This window comes from Peromyscus californicus, unplaced genomic scaffold (genome assembly GCF_007827085.1).
Source record: "Peromyscus californicus insignis strain IS unplaced genomic scaffold, ASM782708v3 Scaffold_6__1_contigs__length_162567912, whole genome shotgun sequence".
Lineage (NCBI taxonomy): Eukaryota > Metazoa > Chordata > Mammalia > Rodentia > Cricetidae > Peromyscus > Peromyscus californicus.
In genome coordinates, this window is record NW_026294584.1 from 1,827,836 (window position 1) to 1,845,840 (window position 18,005).

Here is an 18,005-nt window from a genome sequence, read left to right on the forward strand (position 1 = left end):
AAGCCCTTCACACTGCCTCTGCTCCCTTTGTCCTCATAGCCTGGTGGCCAAGAGACCACGAGGAAAAGGGAGACCCCACAACTTCATTGAACAGAGTATATGCAAACATTCTCATTATCACATTATAAACAGAACTAAATGGGTTGCTCTGACTGCTCAGAGCTGCATCACTCCTAAAGCCCAGTTTCTTTCATGACCATAGTCTCTTTGGCTGTGTGAAGAGGTATGTCTTAGTGTTTACTGTGAAAAGGCACCATGACCCTTGCAACTCTTATAAGGAAAACATTTCATTGAGGAGGCTCCCTTATAGTTTCAGAGGTTGAGTCCATTATCATCATAGCAGGGAGCATGGCAGCAGACAGGAAGATGTGGTACTGGAGAAATAGCTGAGAGTCCTACATCTTGCAAACAACAGGAAGTCAACTGAGATACTGGGTGGTATCCTGAGCATAGGAAACCTCAAAGCTTGCCCCCACAGTGACACTTCCTCCAACAATGCCATACCCACCCCAGCAAAGTCACACCTTCTAATTGTGCCACTCCCTATCAAACCACACAAGATGGCTGTCTTCTGAGGCTTATGGGATCTGTGTGTGGAGGAGTCTCTCATGATGCAGGATCACTCTGTATTCAACAAGGTTTTTCAAAGTCCTGAAATTTAGTAATTGTATCACTAGAAACCTAGTCATTGTAGCTTCAGACTAAATCCTAAGTGTTTCACATGTAAAGTGATAGCTAGAGGGTTTTACTGCATACTGAATCATTCAACTGTTTCTAACCTTATGTGATGCTTGTACTTTTTCTGTTCAGAATTCAATGCCACTCACCATTGCAGAAATCTTGACATTCACAGTGATGGTGCACATTTAAATTACCAATAAGGTATCAGTTTATTGACAAACAATGATCTTATGTGGAGGTACAAGCATCCAACAAATCAATCATATTTTTTGGTACAGCTGAAAAAATGCATATTATAGCTTTTCTATTTTTTCCTGGAATTAGGGCATTATATTACTTTATTTAAACTGTTGATGAAGGTTACATCACCTATGCATTTTATTACAAGATAATTAAGGGGCCATTAGAAAATATTTGTGGTGTAAAAGGACCTTGTCCCGTTGAACAGGGAGTCCCCATGAGGCCCTGTGCAGAGGTGTCTTCCTCTCACACCTGCTGACATCTTCAACCTGCTGCCTCTGACTCTCCCCTCTGGCTTTTTGCTAAACAAGCTCCTGTTTCAGTCCCATTTGCCCACTGTCCCCTGGCTGGAACACTGATTTTCTGGTGGGACTCATTCCTTCCTTTCACACAGGTCAAGTATCAGAAGGCTTCCCCAGTCTCTGTCATGACCACTTCACTCTCTAGCCTCAAACATTTCATTTCCCCCCAGGTTTTCTCACCCAGTCTACACTGAGTCTGAAGACTCACTGTTTTTCTCCTTGGCTTTCTCCACACAGCAAGGACTTTGTCTTGCTCACCATTAGAGCCAGTGAAGATACACAGGTGTCGTGCTCTGGGGAGATGACCCGGTCAAATAAACTACTTGCCATGCTGGCATAAGGGCCTGATTTTCATTCCAAGCACCCACATAAAAGCCTCCTGCGGCAATGTGTGCCTGTAGTCCCAGTGGGAGGCAGAGACAGGAGGATCCCCAGGACTTACTGCGAAGCTAGTTTAGCTGAATGGTGAGTTCTGGGTTCAGTGAGAGACGTTGTTTCGAGAAAAATAAGGTGGAGAACAATTAAGAAACCCAGTGTCAGCCGGGCGGTGGGGGCGCACGCCTTTAATCCCAGCACTCGGGAGGCAGAGCCAGGTGGATCTCTGTGAGTTCGAGGCCAGCCTGGGCTACCAAGTGAGTTCCAGGAAAAGGCGCAAAGCTACACAGAGAAACCCTGTCTCGAAAAACCAAAAAAAAAAAAAAAAAAAAAAAAAAAAAAAAAAAAAAAAGAAACCCAGTGTCAATCTTTGATCTACACACACACACACAAATAAAAATAAACCACCATCAAGATGGGAAGGACTCTTGAAATCTTCAAACAATGTAATTAAAATGTTGATAACACATATAACATGGGTAGATACTAAGACTGGCTTTCCTCTAAAGGGAAGAAAACATCTTTTATGATTTTCAGATGCATTAACTATTCTAGTGCTTGCCATGTCCAGTATCCTTTGTTTATAGTTAATATTGCAATGTTTGCTGTGGCCAGTGTCTTTTCCTTATGCTAAACAACCCAAGTTTGAGTTGCCTCTTCTCCTTGGATCTTGGGTTTTGCTAAGTTGGCTCTAGGAACAGCTTGACAGTTTCTTTACTGCTTGTAGCCTGCAGAGCCTACAGAGGCCTCTGCTTCACTAGTTCCTGTCAGGTAGTTGCCACAGCATTAATTAAACTGCCTTTGTGTTATAGATACATGTCCATGGAGAATCTCAGACATAAAATGACAACTGCCTGGGACACTACATTAGCTCAGGCAGGATGCTGCAAAGAGGGAAACTGCAGCACACCGAAGTGAGTGCTGTCCCATGCACTGTGTTTTTAATGAGAAACACAAGTTTACTGCTTTTCTTTTTCAAGTTATATTTTAACTTCCTCCCACAAAGTGTCAGGTGTCTGCATCTGCTTTATGGATATGGAACTTGTTGATTCTATACCCAGGCACTAGACTTCAGCGCTATGAAGCAAAGGAAACATTTCTACTGTGTTCATACATATTGATCCAATTTTAGAGTTATGTTTCAGATGTGCCCGGTTATTATACACATGAACTTTATTAGGCATGTGGCATTTTAAGAAAGCTAAGATATAAGCTGAAAAGCATGGACTTTGCTAGTTCCCAGTGCAAGAGTAGAAAGAAGACTTTGAGGCTTTATCCCTTGTTGCAAAGTTCAGTGGGCCTCTGGACAGCTGGAGCTTTCTGGGTGCCTTCCCCAGAAAGATGCCAGGACCAGCAAGGTAGCAAAGAACCCAGGTAACTGGAGCAGCAGGCAGAACTGGGAGGGACATCGAGAGTGAGGCCAGGGCATGCAGGACACAGAATAGGAAATAAAAACTAGTGTTGCCAATTGTCACAGAAGTTTCACAGTGCAGTACATTTCTGTTGAACACAGCACACTAGTGGGTTCATAATTCAGCATGTCTGTTTTTATATTTCTATAGTAACTACTTGCCACTGAAATGTATAAATGCCCTGACTTACTGCAGACTACAGAAGATGGGGGAAGCACTGAGTAAATACTGCAAATTCTGTAGTAACTTCTTTGTTAGATTAAGCAACTATGCAAATTAGGTGTACTGACAAAGAGTCTAGAAATGCAGCTTGCAAGTGTACAGGTCATACAGAAGCATTTGGAAACATTACACTGGGGGCCAGATTATTTCTAAATTATCTTCCTATCCTGCTATGTCACTCCTTTATTTAGTGAACTTGTAGTATTAAATGTTTCAGGGGATTAAAAGAGACCAGTAACTAAAGCAGCAAAATCAACATTTACATTCTACTAAGAGGAGACCAAGAATAAGAATAAACGTGGTGAGCACATTAAAGAACCCAGAGCAGTAGAAGCACCAGAGTGCTGTATTCAAGACACAGCCATGTTATCAGATCCTGCAGTAGGCCTCATAGCAACAGTGAGATTTGAATAAAAGTTTGACAATCATGAAGGATTAGTCACACAGCTTAATGAAGGAAGATTGGTCCAGGCTAAGAGTAAAGCCCAATGCAAAGGCCCTGGGGCAGCATATCTAGGAAGGTGAGATGCCAGGGACCAGAAATGAGGCCAGTGTAGTAGAGCAGAACAGCCAAGAAGAGATAGAGGAGATGAAGTTAGAAAATGAAAGATAGCCCTGATGTCTTAGAACTTCCCATGGCAAGGAGTTTGGCTTCTATTCCAAGTAAAATAGGGCACCATAGCAAAGAGGTGGTGGTCTCTCTAAAATGGTCCCTCAGAGTGTTGTGTTTATAAGATGGTGGGAGCCCAATTAGAAGTTAGTTCTGAGTGAGAAGTGATAAGGTGTGGTTTACCATGGTCAGGTAGTGAGAAGTAGGTGTGTTTTCGTAGTGGACCTCATAGGATGGACTTCTGGACCCATGGTATATAACATGGAAAAGGGAAAGGAAGCTATTCTAATGTCTCATTTTCTTTTATATGCATACCTAGTATATATTCATTGTTCTATACAGTGGGTTTTATTATGACATTTTCATATAAAGTACTTTGAGTAAATTTACCCCCTGATAATTCCTCTTTTAATTTATGATTTTGATTTGATTGATCCTGTGCATGAGATCAATCATGTGATTCTTGTTTTTGAGTCTAGCTAATTTTGCTTAATATGATGATCTCTAGTTCCATCCATTCCTGAAAATGATTTTGCCATATTTTCCTTCCCAGCTGAATAATAACCCATAAATACGCCATTTTATCTTCATCCATTTATCACTGGCTGATGAACATCTGGACTAATTCCATAACTTGGCTGTCATGAACAGTGGCACCATAATCAAGGATGTGCAAGTGTGGAATGCTGACTTTGATTCCTTCATGTGTTGACACGGGCAGGTATATAATGACATGGTTATACTTTCAGTTCAGGGACCCCTGCTGCTTTCCTTGTGCCTGTGGTACTCTACTTTTCCTGAACTCTCACTAGCATTAGTGGAGAATGTGTTTGTGTTATGATAGAGATCTGACAGGGTTGATGAGGAATCTCAGTGCAGTTTGATTTGTATTTCCATGTTGTCTAAAGAGGTTGAACATTTTTTTCATGTATTTATTGGCCATTTGTGTTTCTTGTTTTACAAACTTTCTACTCCCTTAATTCTTTTGGTGGTTAAGTTTCTGAGGTTTTTGTACATTCTGGACAATAGCCCCCTGTCAGATGAATAGCTGGCAAAGCTTGTCTCCCTTTCTGTAGGCTACCCTTTCACTGTTAGTCATTTCCTCTGCTGTAAGAAGCTCAAATCATATTTTCTATCCTGACAACTTCAGAGATGTGTTTTCTCAGAGAAATATTTCTGTCATGTGTGAACACTATGTCGAAGAAGTCAGAATTCTAATAATGAATTGTGGTCTTCTTTGGAGCAGAGGCCTATGTCTAATCCCAGGACAGCTCATCACTCCATATACAGGATGACCTTTAAACACAATATCAAAAGGATTGTATGCTTTCATTTACATGCAGGATGTGTGCATATAATCTTTCCGTACATTGTCTTGGACATTAATGAACAAATAGCTCTGGTACCCTAATTTACCATCTGTTAAACATCTATGTCTATATCTAAATAATATTATTTGCCATTGGTTTTTACCTCAGAGTGGGACTTGAATTTGAGCTGCCATTCTGGTTTAATTGTTATTTATAGTCAATTGTGACTTTATTAGAAAATCCACTTCCAAGAAGCTCAAGAAGCTATTTCTTTAGATGTGTCCCAATAACATAAACATAGCCTGCCTTATTTAACAGTAAATACCCATAATTCATAGGTGTATCTAATTCACTTTCTATCCTAATTAATCTTCAACTATAACTAACTAACCTTCAACTATAACTAACTAATCTTCAACCCTGGCAATAAAAACAGAAAGTGATGCCAAACATTCTTAAGCAGCAACTACCTGAAAAGCCAGTAGAGTAAATATACCTACTGAGCAGCAGTCCACAAGAGAGCTATGCTTCTTATTTGAATTACACCTTTCCAAAATCTGAACTCAAAAATGCCTTTCATCACTGGAGCCCTGATATGAGCAAGCTCTTACATTTTGCACTAGAGGGTTCTCTGATTTCAACATAATTCCATTAAGAAGCCGTGAAGGTAAAACTCTTCTCATGCAATACCTCCTTACCTGCATTACTACCCAAATGATGGACTGATGAACACCCTTGGGGCTTATGCAACTGGCCTAAGTCATCCAGGCTAGCTGATAGAGCCAGGATTGCATCTCAGACTGTTGGGTGTTCATCATCTGTGGGTGCTCATCAGCTTGCTGCTCTGCCTCTTAATCTAAGTTTCCTGCTTTCCCTTGTGCAAAATCACATGGAAAGAAAGGTGATGACAGACTATCTCACCCAGTTTCTATAGTTTACCAACCCATGGCTTTTATCTTGTCTGCATTGAACTTCAGCCATCTAATTTCCAGCCAAATCTCGCATTTGGACAGCCAATGTGTAAGATACAAACATTGCCCTGTCAGAATCAGATGAAATACAACTGGGGATTCTTGGCATAATGACGGAACAGGGGTTCCAGGTCCCTTGCTGGTATTTTAAGTGGTCTCCTATTGACAAAACAAAAGCATCTTCCTGGCAGAATTCACCAGAACAGCGTGGTTAGTGGACAGGCAATCACCACAAACCACCTTTTGGTTTTTCAGATAGAAGGACAGAGTTTCTGCAGCCAAAATGGAACAAAATTGCATCTATTCCACCTTGATATCCAAATTTGAATAGGGTTTGGCAGTAGTACTGGGAGCACAATAAATATTAACTCAACCAAAATCAATTTGATTGACTGTGTGGCTCAAAGTAGAGAACCAAAAATAATTGGAATGGTTTTGTCTGTCTCCTCTGTTCATCTCCACCCTCAGCTATGGGTTATTTTATCTGTCCTTTACACCTGTCCATCCCTGTTCAGCTCTTAGCTACTAGGAATGTTATGGACCCTTCCACCCTAAGAAAACCCAAGGGAGGATGGGGTGGATGACACACGTGGGATCCCTTCTCCTCAAGAGCAAGAATCAGTGCTGAGAAAAGGATCCAGAACACATTTCAGGGAGGTTTCCAACTTCAGAAGGGGGGAGATCAAAAGGGAGAAAGAAGGAGGAAACATGAGAAGCATGAGATTTAGAGAAGGCCAGAGGTAGAAATAGTAAAAAGGGAAAAGACCCATGTGATGGTGGCACACACCTTTAATCCCAGCACTTGGGAAGTGTGGTGGACCAGCCACCACTTTTATGACCCAGGGTAGTGAGAAATATTAGATAGAAGGAGATACCTAGATAATGAGAGGAAAGACAGAAACACAGAATAACCTCAGGAGGGTCTGGATACTTATCCACTGGCCCAGAACTTTATTCAAAAGGACTTTTTATCACAATGCCAAGGGGAGGAGCAAAAGACCTCCCCCTTGTTAGATACAGCCAAGTGTAGACTCTTCCAAATATCTGGTACCCAGACCAGTAGTCCAATCCTCCTCCTTATGCAGACCTGCTGGGCAAAGCCACCAGGAAACTCAGATAGGCTCCAACAGGTCTTCCCTTCTTAATATTTAAAAAAAAGGAAAAAACAAAAAACTCCCCATTAAGAGCTTACAGCAGTCTCCATAGCTGTCACACCTCCCAATGAAGGAGTAGAAGATGATACATATGGAATGTCCCTTTTGGAATTGGTCTAAGATGACTACAGCAGTCTTAGCTGCATCAAGCCCTTTCTGAATCAAACAAATCAATAAACTCCTGATGCAAATGCATCAAACTTAAAGACTCCCTTAGCGTCATCATTAACATTAGCAGATTAACATAATTCTAACATAAATAACCCTGTATATAATTACAGTTCTCTCAAACTTACATCCAAAAGCAAACTTTTAATAGAATCATTAACATTTTAAAAACTTTAGCAAAAATCCAAAAGCAAATTTGTAATAAAACTCTTTACACTCTAAAGCAATCTCTTAATATAACCATTTGCATTTCTTACTAACACAACATAGGATAAACTTCTGATGCATCCACATCAAACTTAAATACTCCCTTACTTCACCGAACCATGGTGTATCAATATCAATAAGTTAACATAACAACTCTATCATAAATATTACCATATACAATTACAATTCCTACAAATCTACATTTTAAAGCAATTTCTTGATAGAACTATACAAACATAGCATTAATCCACTCAAGTAACATGAAAATATTTTTTAAATTAAATAGACTGAGGAATATAATTTTTTATATAATTTTTAAAATTAAATCTCAAGCCTACTTAGAAGAAAACCAAAACTTCTCAATTTAGGGTAATATAATTACTAACATAAGTATTATTATACACAATTTTAATTCCTACAATCCTACATTCAAAAGCAATATTCTCAATATAGCCATTAACACTTTAAAAACTTTAGCAAAACATCCAAAAGCAATTTCTTAATAAAACTATTTACACTTTAAAGTAATCTCTTAGTATAACCATTTGCATTTCTTACTAACAAAACATAACATTAATCCACTCAAATAACAAGAAAATATTCTTTAAATTAAATAGACTAAGGAATATTAACCCTTTCCTTTATAATTTTTTAAGCTAAATCTCTATCCTAGTTAGAAAAAAAACCAAATTTCTCCATTTAAACAGTTCCATTTGTAACACAAAACCAATTCCATAAGCAGTTCCATTTTTACATGAACGGTTCCATTTTTAACACAAAACAATTCATGAATCGCCACAGTTAATAAAGCATATATGCATACACAAAACTGCATCTTGAGCCTAGGTAGACAAGTAAATTTCTCCATTTGAAAAGTTCCATTTTTAACATAAATAGTTCCATAAAACTGTTGATAGAGCCTATATGCATAAGTAAGTTTAAAATTGTCCCATTGCAATAAAATCACTCCTGTCCAAACCATTTCTTAAGTCCCAAAATTCAAATAATAAATTCTGGTACCAGCCTTCCAAATAAGAAGAAAATCATAACAAAAACCTTTTTGCAGTTTTATCTGATTTTTTTTAAGTTCAAAAAGTTCAAAATAAATAAATAAATTCTGGTACTAGATTCCCACTTCCAAATATGAAAAAATGTTTCTCACAACCAAAACCTTTTTGCAATTAACCATTTTAGTTAAAACAAGTGTCTCTGCAACTTTCGTTCTTAGGGACAGAGGTATTTCAATTACAATCAGCATTTTATGGTAGTCTTTCCCTCAGGGCAGCTCCACAAGAGCTGGATAGTGCAAAGTCCTATCAAACGAGACTTTCCTTTAGCCAACAAACAGAAATTGCAACCTTCTTGCTGAGAGCTCAGGCTGCATCTCAGCAGTTCCCACAGAGCCCAGTCAGGCTGTTCAGCCTGGAGCACAGTTCTCACCTCCATAGCTCCCTGGGCTCCAGTGCTCCAGCTTCCTGCTTGGCTCTTGGCCTCTCACATGGTGCCTCTGCTGAGCCACTTGCTCAGTTCTTCACTTTTCCCACATCATCTCAGGCTCCAGTTGCCAGGGACTGCAGCTCTGGGAGATTGACCTGCTGGGGTCCAAAGTCCTTTCTGCACTTCAAGCTGCTGCCTGCCATCTCTGGCTTGCTAACTCCTTTCTCCTGCCATGGCTCTAGCATGTAGAACTTCACTGCTAGAGCTGGCTCTGCTTTCACTGGTTTTTGGTGTCTCCACTCTGCTTCTCACCACGGCTTCCTTTCAGCAGAAAACTTGAAGGCCCTCAGGCATCTGCAACTTGAGAAGCCATGATGCTCCACAAGTCTCAGCCGCTGACACCTGGCTGCTGCCTTAAGCTGGCTCTGGAGTCTGTTGTTACTGGCTTTTGGAGCTTCTGAAGCCACTCAGACTGTCAAGCTCACAGTCCACTAGTGACACTACCTTCTGTGTCCCAGGTTGGGAAAACCTTCCTTACTCTAAATTCACCTAAGCCTACCTAAAGCTTATACTACCCCAATATCTCAAACTAAACTTATGACTTACTTTGCTAGAAAGAGAGAGAAACATAGATAGAGACAAACATTTGCTGCAGCACTCGGGCATTCTTTCAGCCCCTTTCACTCCTGAGAAGAGAGTAGAATACCCCTGCCTACACAACATAACCAGACATGCGCTAACTTCCCATGGGGCTCTCTACCCTACCAATTCTCTGGTGTCCCTGATCTATGGCACCATCTGTGGCAGACCAGCCACCACTTTTATGACCCAGGGTACTCTTGAGTAGGGAGAAGTGAGAAATATTATATAGAAGGAGATACCTAGATGACAAGAGGAAAGACAGAAAACACAGGATAGCTTTGGAGGGCCTGGGTCTGACCCCACCAGCCTTGAACTTTATTCCAAAGGGCTTTTCATGACAATCCAAGGGGAGGAGCAAAAGACCTCCCCCTTGCTAGATACAGCCAGGTATAGACCCTTCCAAACACCTGGTACCCAGGCCCGTGGTCCAATCATCCTCTTTATGCAGACCTACTGGATAAAGCCACTAGGAAACCTATACATGCTCCGACAGGGAGGCACAGGCAGGAGGATCTTTGTGAGTTCGAGGCCAGCCTGGGCTACAGAGCGAGATCCAGGAAAGGCGCAAAGCTACACAGAGAAACCCTGTCTCAAAAAATCAAAAAAGGGGGGGGGTGGAGATGAGAGAAAAGGAGTAAAGAGTGTGAGCTCTCAGCTACAATTCAAGAAGACCCTCCAGTATAATTTGGTTCATCTAATCCTCTCCTATTTCCAAGTCCTTAATACTTCAGTAATTTAAAGATATATAATAGGCTTCTAGATAGTCATCTAGGAACTCTTTTTGTTGATCCTCAGTGAGGCTAAACCCCATCTCCTTGTAGGTCTATTGTCTTCCCTTATAGAACCCCTAACATTTACCAGATCCCATTTGTTTACTTGTCTGTCTCCCCTTACCCCTGGACTGAAAGACTACCAAGGGCTGAGACCATCTCCAGTAGCTCTTTGTATTCCCTGCCCTTGATATGATTCCTGCCTCATGGCCTATACTTCATAGATAGTAAATAAAAAACCACAGCATCATAAAATGAATCACTGCGCAGATAGAGAAACATATATTCTGTGATTGTGTATATACAAAAGGTTAAATAAGTCTGGGAGAGTAGAAGTGATAACAGGGACCTGGCAAGAGGTAGGCTTTCAGGAGTGGAAGTGCTATTTCTTAAACTAAGTGGTCCTTTGGAGCTGGGGAAGTAGCTTCATAGAAGAGTCCTTGCCTAGTATGTGTGACCCCCGAGTTCCATCTCATCATTGAAAATACACAAGGATTTCCTAAGTCCTATTGTGTGTGTGTGTGTGTGTATTTGATTAAAAAGTTACTAAGAGAAAAAAAGGAAAGAAAGAAAAAGAAACAGCTACTCCAGACCCATCAAAAGAAACTGAGGTGGATAGGAGATTCTAATTACACAAGGAGTTGCTTCTGTCTTTTTTCTTTTGCTGAGTATGAATTAAAATTGCTGGCAAATTATGCAACAAGCCTCACCAGCATTCCCTAAACATCATTACTTCATAGCACATTTTATTGCACTCTTCATCAATCATTTATCCTCAACAGATCAACACATTTGTATGCATGTACAAATTACAATCTAATTAAAGAAATCTACAGTATCGTGTTTGATAAATGTAAATAAAATGTACACTGGGAGGGAACAAAAAGATTTCTGTGAGTCAATAAATACTCAAGATGTCAGGTACTGAAAAGTGAATCGTGCCTCTGATTAATTGACTTTAATAATAATCATTTTATTTATATAGAGACCTTGCCAAGGCATTCAGGGAGCTGTAAAGTGATCCATAGTCCATGATTAAAGCATGATACAAACAATATATAACAAGCCTCCCTCCCAAAGTAAAACAAAGGGTAGAGGAGATGGATAGCCAGAATGTGAAGGTGCGGGAGAGGGTGGGCCATAGATTTGGTGTCTAGATGGTGATAAATGCTTCATTGGGAAGAGGGGAGTTTCCTGGGATTGGCCAAGGCCTGTAATTTAATAGAGTTGCACTGAAATACTGGTCTATGGGGAGTCAGTTCTCACCCTGCAGAGATATACACACTTCCTTCTTGCAGTGCCTGGTGGCAGGAACTCAGATAATAATAACATCTTTCCTGTGAGCTACGTCCTAGATATGAGTGGGATTTTTCATAATGATACAAGCAGCACAAGTTAAGGAAATCACTATAAATTATTTTTCACTTATTGATGTGGCAAAAAACAAAAAGGAAAACCTAGGCAATTTTTTTTATCAGCTCTCAGTGAAGCCCAGGACAGTATAAATACATTTTTGAAAATGCTTATGAGGGAGCTCACAAATGTGGCAGTCCTAAGAGAACAACAAAGGAGCGGTGCACGAGGCGTAATTAGCTGTGGCTTTTCCACTGAAAACCCTTCTCCACCCACCTTACCCTTTCTGTCCCCATGTTCCAGCACCTCATCCATGTAATGTGGCTTGCCATCATAATGATTATCTGAAACATAGAACGTAGAGGAAGATACAAAGGAATGGGGAGAAGGTGAACAGGCAAGGCCCCGAGAGGAGGAGTGTTGCCCTACAAGCCTGGGGACCTGAGTTTGATTCCCAGACCCCATGCAAAACAGCAAGACGTGGTGCATGCATCTCTAATTCCAGCCTTATACAGAGAGGTGGGAGATGGAAAGAGCAGCACCACCAGGAGGCAGTGTGCCTGCTAGCCTGGAGTACTCAGTACAACGGACATGGCAATAGAGAGAAGCTAAAGAGAGTTCTGGTTCTGCAAACATTGCCCTCTGGCCGCCACAGGCCCATAGTAGCACACACAACAGTAAAATAAGAAAATGAAAGCATAAATCTCACTAAAATCACCTTTAGGCAGCTGTTCGTAAGGCTTCTTAAAATACTGCATTAATAAGCATGTTTGTTACAAACAGGCAGGCGCGTGCCTGCGCGTGTGAACACACACACACAAACACATACAGTGTCTCCATGGTTATGTACCAAAACATTGCCAATGGATTTTGAATAGTGACATTAATAAAAATCCTGAAAAAAAAAAAGACATAAAGCAAAAAGTGTCAAATGGGATATTCTTCTAGTACAGCAGTTCTCAACCTGTGGGTCATCAGCCTTTTGGAGGTCAAACAGCCTTTTCACAGGGGTCATCTAAGATCATCTGAAAATACAGATATTTGTATTACATTTCATAAATGTAGCAAAATGAGAGTTATGAAGTAGCAATGAAGATAATTTTATGATTGGGGGTCACCACAACATGAGGAACTTTATTAAAGGATCCTAGCATTAGGAAGGTTGAGAACCACTGTTCTAGTAGCTTTGTCTGCCTGTTTTTACATAGTATTTAGCCAATTTTTTTTTTACATGGAATGAGATGAAAAATACAGCTTCACAAAAAGGCTGTGGCAGTTGCTGAATATGTTCTGGACAGGAAGCTAGTGATGGAGTTCTACTCTCTGGGACTGCAAATTTAATGCATATTTAGTTCAGTCATCTGAATTACAACAACAGAAACATGGAGAAAGATGCATTATAGAAAAGGAAGGGATAGTTAACAATAATCCTTAAGACTGATGGTTCAAAGTGACACAGGCTCACTAGTAAAACCTGCATAGATGTAGCTAAACAGAAGATGAAAGGCCACAACCGCTAAAGCTAATTTTCCTGCAGTCAGAACAGGGCGGGGAATCCCTGTTGCTAAATTGATTTCCTAACCTCCAGTTAAATACAATCTTTATCTTAATGCTAGGAAGAAGCGATGACATCCTGCCCGACAGATCCTATGCCATGTGAAATGAAACAGACATTTTTGTAAGAACCTTGCTTAGTTATGTGCCCTTGCTGCCTAGCTTGGCTGTATAAGCTGGGTCCTTGTCTGATGAAAGCTGAAAAGATATGCTGGCTGGGAAGGAAGGGGAGCCAGAGTTTACTGGGAATCCTTGGGCAATTTCGTGATTGATTGGTGGGTGAGGAGTCAAGAGAGTTGCTGCCCGGGGTTGAATAAAAGAGCCTCCATTCTTCAGAGAGCTAGAGAAAGATGGGAGAGACAGCATGGAAGGCTGCCATCAGTCTAAAAGAAAAGCCACTCTCTGGGAAAGAAAGCAGACATTTGGGTAAAGAAGGCAACCGTATTACACCCACTGAGCATAAAATCTGACATTAGGGAGGACAAGGGGAAAAAAGTCAAGAGAAAGGGGGGTTATAAAATGGTAACGGGATGTGTTTTATTTTTGTAAAACTGCTTCTTCAATATTTGCCCTTCTTATGATTGCTGATTGTACCATCACCAATTTTAAAGATGCTTTGTTTTGTTTTGTTTTGGTTTGGTTAGGTTTGGTTTGGTTTGAAAAGCCCACATCATGCTACAGAGTTGCTGTTTGTGTGCTTCTGTTTACCTGCAGCAGCTGGCATTGGAGGCTGTCACAGAGGAAAGAAAATTCAAAAGAACACAGAGCTTAGAGTTCACTCAAGGTGGAGCTAAGTGCAAGCTGGGTCACTAGGTGACAGCTGGATTGCCTGGCTTGCATTAGTTCCCCTGTGTGAACAGTGCTTGCCTAACTACAGCTTGGGTACCATCACAGAGTTATGAAGGCAGTTGGGCAGACCACTCAGCATTTTTACAACTGAAAGACAGAATTGAAAATATCAGCTGGAGTGCAATGAAGGTAGTAAAAGTATTATTTCATAAATCTTCTTGTTATATACATAAACATATACACAAGTGTGCTCACTAAGTCACAAGGCAAAGTATAGATGTATATATTATATATTAGTTGAACTAGAGTCCCATCACTTCACCCTTCTTTTCTTCTATCCAGCCTCTCCCAATTACCCCCTTCCAACTCCTTCCATGCTCCCCTCAAGTTGATAGCCTCTTTATCTTTGATTATATTTGTTATGTGTGTGTTTATGTATATATATATATATATATATATATAGAGAGAGAGAGAGAGAGAGAGAGAGAGAGAGAGAGAGTTTGAGAGAGAGAGTATATTTTTATGGTTGGGTGTATATGGTTTCAAAGCCAATCATTCTGCATTGGGAAACCAATAAGGTAACTCATCCCTGGAATGTTCTAGAATCTGCACCTCAGACAGAAAGCATCCATGTGAGGGTGTATTTGACTTAACATGTTACCTTTTCAAAAAGCCCAAATACAGTAAATCTGCATGTATTAAACTTGTAGCTTTTAGACACCACATATTTGATCTAGAAAATGTTTCTTGATGTCCTCTTAAGCTTATTTCACCCTAATGTGTATGCAGCTGTATCAGAGTAGCTGTCCTTCTCTGGACACATTCTCTGTGATGGAAGTTGTATGGCACTAGAAGGACCCAAATGATTGAAGGTTGCCAGTGCTGTATTAGAATTTTCTTAAGATAATCCATAAAGTAGGTAAAGTAGGTATTATTCATAAGGGGTTTGGTAGCTGACAAAAGTCACATTTATGGTGCACATAATACAGGTTACCTCCTTTAGTGTATGATATTTCTCATAGACAGAAACTTAATTGATCTATTTCAGTCTTGAGTCTGATGGAAATGAATGTCTTAGAAATACTAAAACAATTTTTACTAGAAAATTATACATCTAAGTCTGTGTAAGTATACAGTTGGTAGACATATTGTAACTCATCTGAACTCATCCATGCACCCATCAACCAGGTCTCTGCATTTTCTCAAGGTAACTTAGGAATGTGTTGAAAGGAAACAGGGCAAGAGATGAGAAGACAAATCAATGCAGTGTGTGTGTGTGTGGGGGGGGGTCACTTGCAAACATTAGACATGAAAACTCATAAAGGGGAGACATTTTTAAATGCTTTGCTTGACAGCATCCTAGCTGAAGCCTTCTGCAATCAGGCCTCTCTAAAGGAGGGCTGGAGGGCCATCAGGGCTGGTGCCCACAGACTGAAGTGTGGTTGCTGCCTTTTGGATTTCATTCACTGAAAATTCACCTTTTATTCTGTTCCTCACTAACTCAGTTGGTACACTATGTAGTACTCTATTTAATAATTAGCAATCAGATTTCTTCAAAAGAAAAAAATTCCCTTGCAAAGAGTTTTTTTTCTCAATTTGCTGAATAAACAGCCCCGATTCTTGGGAAGAATGCTACGGATTACTTGACAGCACACATCTTTATTCATGAACACTTTGAAATTCAGTTTTGCATCTGTTTAATGTCATTTTTCTGCAAAATGAATGAAGTTATTTTAAAATGATAATGGAGAGCCTGAATCCAGTCCTTTGGAACAATTAAAACAGTTAGAAGTGGTTTTCTTGAAAGCCACTGTGTAGAAGAGCTTATGGGCTCTTATCTAAAAAAAATAGCAAAAAGTCCTTATCATAATCTTTTAAAAAACAAGTTGGCAAGTTGATCTTAAAAATTCATGTGGAAATAAATAACAAAATGATCTCGAAAAAGAAGAGCAGACCTGAAGGTCACATACTTATGAATTTCAAACTTGCTACAAAACCGCAGTAATCAAGACCAGCACAAAATGGCATGAATATAGATGTATAAATCAATGAAACAGGGATGGGCCTCCAGGAATAAACCCAAACATCTATGCTCAACTGATTTTGGCAAGGGTGCCAAGAAAATTCAATGAGGAAAGAATAATCTTTTCAAAAACTTAGTACTAGGATTTCTGGATATTCATATGCAAAAGAATGAAAAGTTGAACAGCACTTCACATATCATACAAAATCCACCCCAAAATGATGACAGACTTAAATGTAAGATGCAAAACTCTTGAAGCCAGGTGTGGAAGTATACACCTTTAATGTTACCACTCTGGTGGCAAAGTCAGGCTGAACTCTGTGAGTTCAAAGTCAGTCTGGTCTACGAAGCTATGAGAGCTCACAGAGACCCACCTGACTTTGCCTCCAGAGTGCTAGGACTAAAGGTGTCATCAAATCTGAATTGTTAAAGGATGAGGACAGCCAGCCCTTCTGTTTCTGCTTCATTTCAAGGTTCTTCCACTGGCTTCAAATAGACCTGTGCCCCAAGCTATGACTTCCCATGACTGATCAAAAGTGTTGCTCTTGACAATTAGTAGTACCAGCCATTTCTTTCTATGACACAAGTCTCCCCAGTGCCTCCTTTAGTGGCCCTTCTGATTCGTCTTTGCCTCTGGTGACAAACAGCCCAGGAAGAGACTGATGAGTCAGAAAAATACCAAAGGCGGGTCCTGGACAACCTTCTCTCCAAGATTGCATTCTCTTTCTTCTTTCCATCCTGTATCATTTACATTACTCAGTGCTAGTTGACCAGGAGCAACTTACCGATGAAGAGTTTCTACAGCTAAGAGTCCATCATGGCAGGAGTATGAGGCTGATCACACCTTGTGTCTGTTCAGGAACTCAGGGAGATGAGTTCAGGCATCAGTATTCTCCTTTCCATTCTGTCGGGGACCACAGTCCATGGGATGGCACCACCCACATCCAATCTGAGTCTTTCCACCTTCGGGAAACCTCTCTAGAAAAGCCCTCACAGGCACACCTGGAGTTAGTTTCCTGGGTGATTGTAAATCCAGGCAGGTTGACAATGAAGCACATTTTAAAAACATAGCTCACAGGATAATATCTAAATTAAAAACATAGCTAACAGGATATTATCTAAATTCATTAACAATAAGATACAAGTACCTTGATTAAAAATGTCTCCTATCTTTAAGTTTATTATAATTCAACATTTAGGGAAGTGGAACTAAGGGGCAAAAGAGGCTTCATGAAGGTTAGGTATTTTCTGGCTATCTTGGATCCTCACCCATCACAACACACAGTTTTCTTATATTTAAAGACAGCACTTTCCTTACAAGCATCCAGTCTATATCTCAGGCTACAAGTACATCTTCCCTACTGGTGACTACTTGAGTTTTCTCTTTTTCAAGTAATTTCACTTTTTGATGCTGTATGAAGATCCCCAGTGAATCAGCTTCATCTCTCAGATTTCTACCAATAATTAGCACTTTGAGGAAATCAAACACAAGGGACTGAAGAGCCTAGAGGAAAATACTTCTCCCTTAGAGAGTTTGCTTGCTGTTTTGTTTGTGCTGCTGGGGATTGAAGCCAAGGTCTCCTCATGCCATGCAAGCTAACTACCACTGAGGTTCACCCCTATTCATTTTCTTTTGAGAAAATGTTGATGCATCTTTCCACAGGGAGGACTAGAAGGAAGGACCAGGAAGAAAACATTTAAAAACTTTCCAGCCAGGGATAAATTGAATAAGCATTGAGATTCAGCCAGTCCAGGTTTTCTAATCATCTCAAGCAAGCAGCTTGT

The 18,005-nt window shown here is 40.3% G+C and overlaps 1 protein-coding gene across 4 annotated transcripts in view; it reads left to right on the forward strand.

The window, feature by feature from the left end:
- Positions 1-18,005, forward strand: part of Orc5 (origin recognition complex subunit 5) — a 168,336-nt gene that overhangs the window by 92,433 nt on the left and 57,898 nt on the right. Inside the window, exon 14 of one of the 4 annotated variants that reach the window (XM_052719868.1) lies at positions 4,396-4,419. The exons of the other annotated variants lie outside the window; for them this stretch is intronic. Within the exon in view, the coding sequence (XP_052575828.1) occupies positions 4,396-4,399 (4 nt within the window). The 3' untranslated portion in view covers positions 4,400-4,419. Of the gene's footprint in view, positions 1-4,395; positions 4,420-18,005 lie in introns of those variants that run through there. 4 annotated transcript variants of the gene reach the window in all.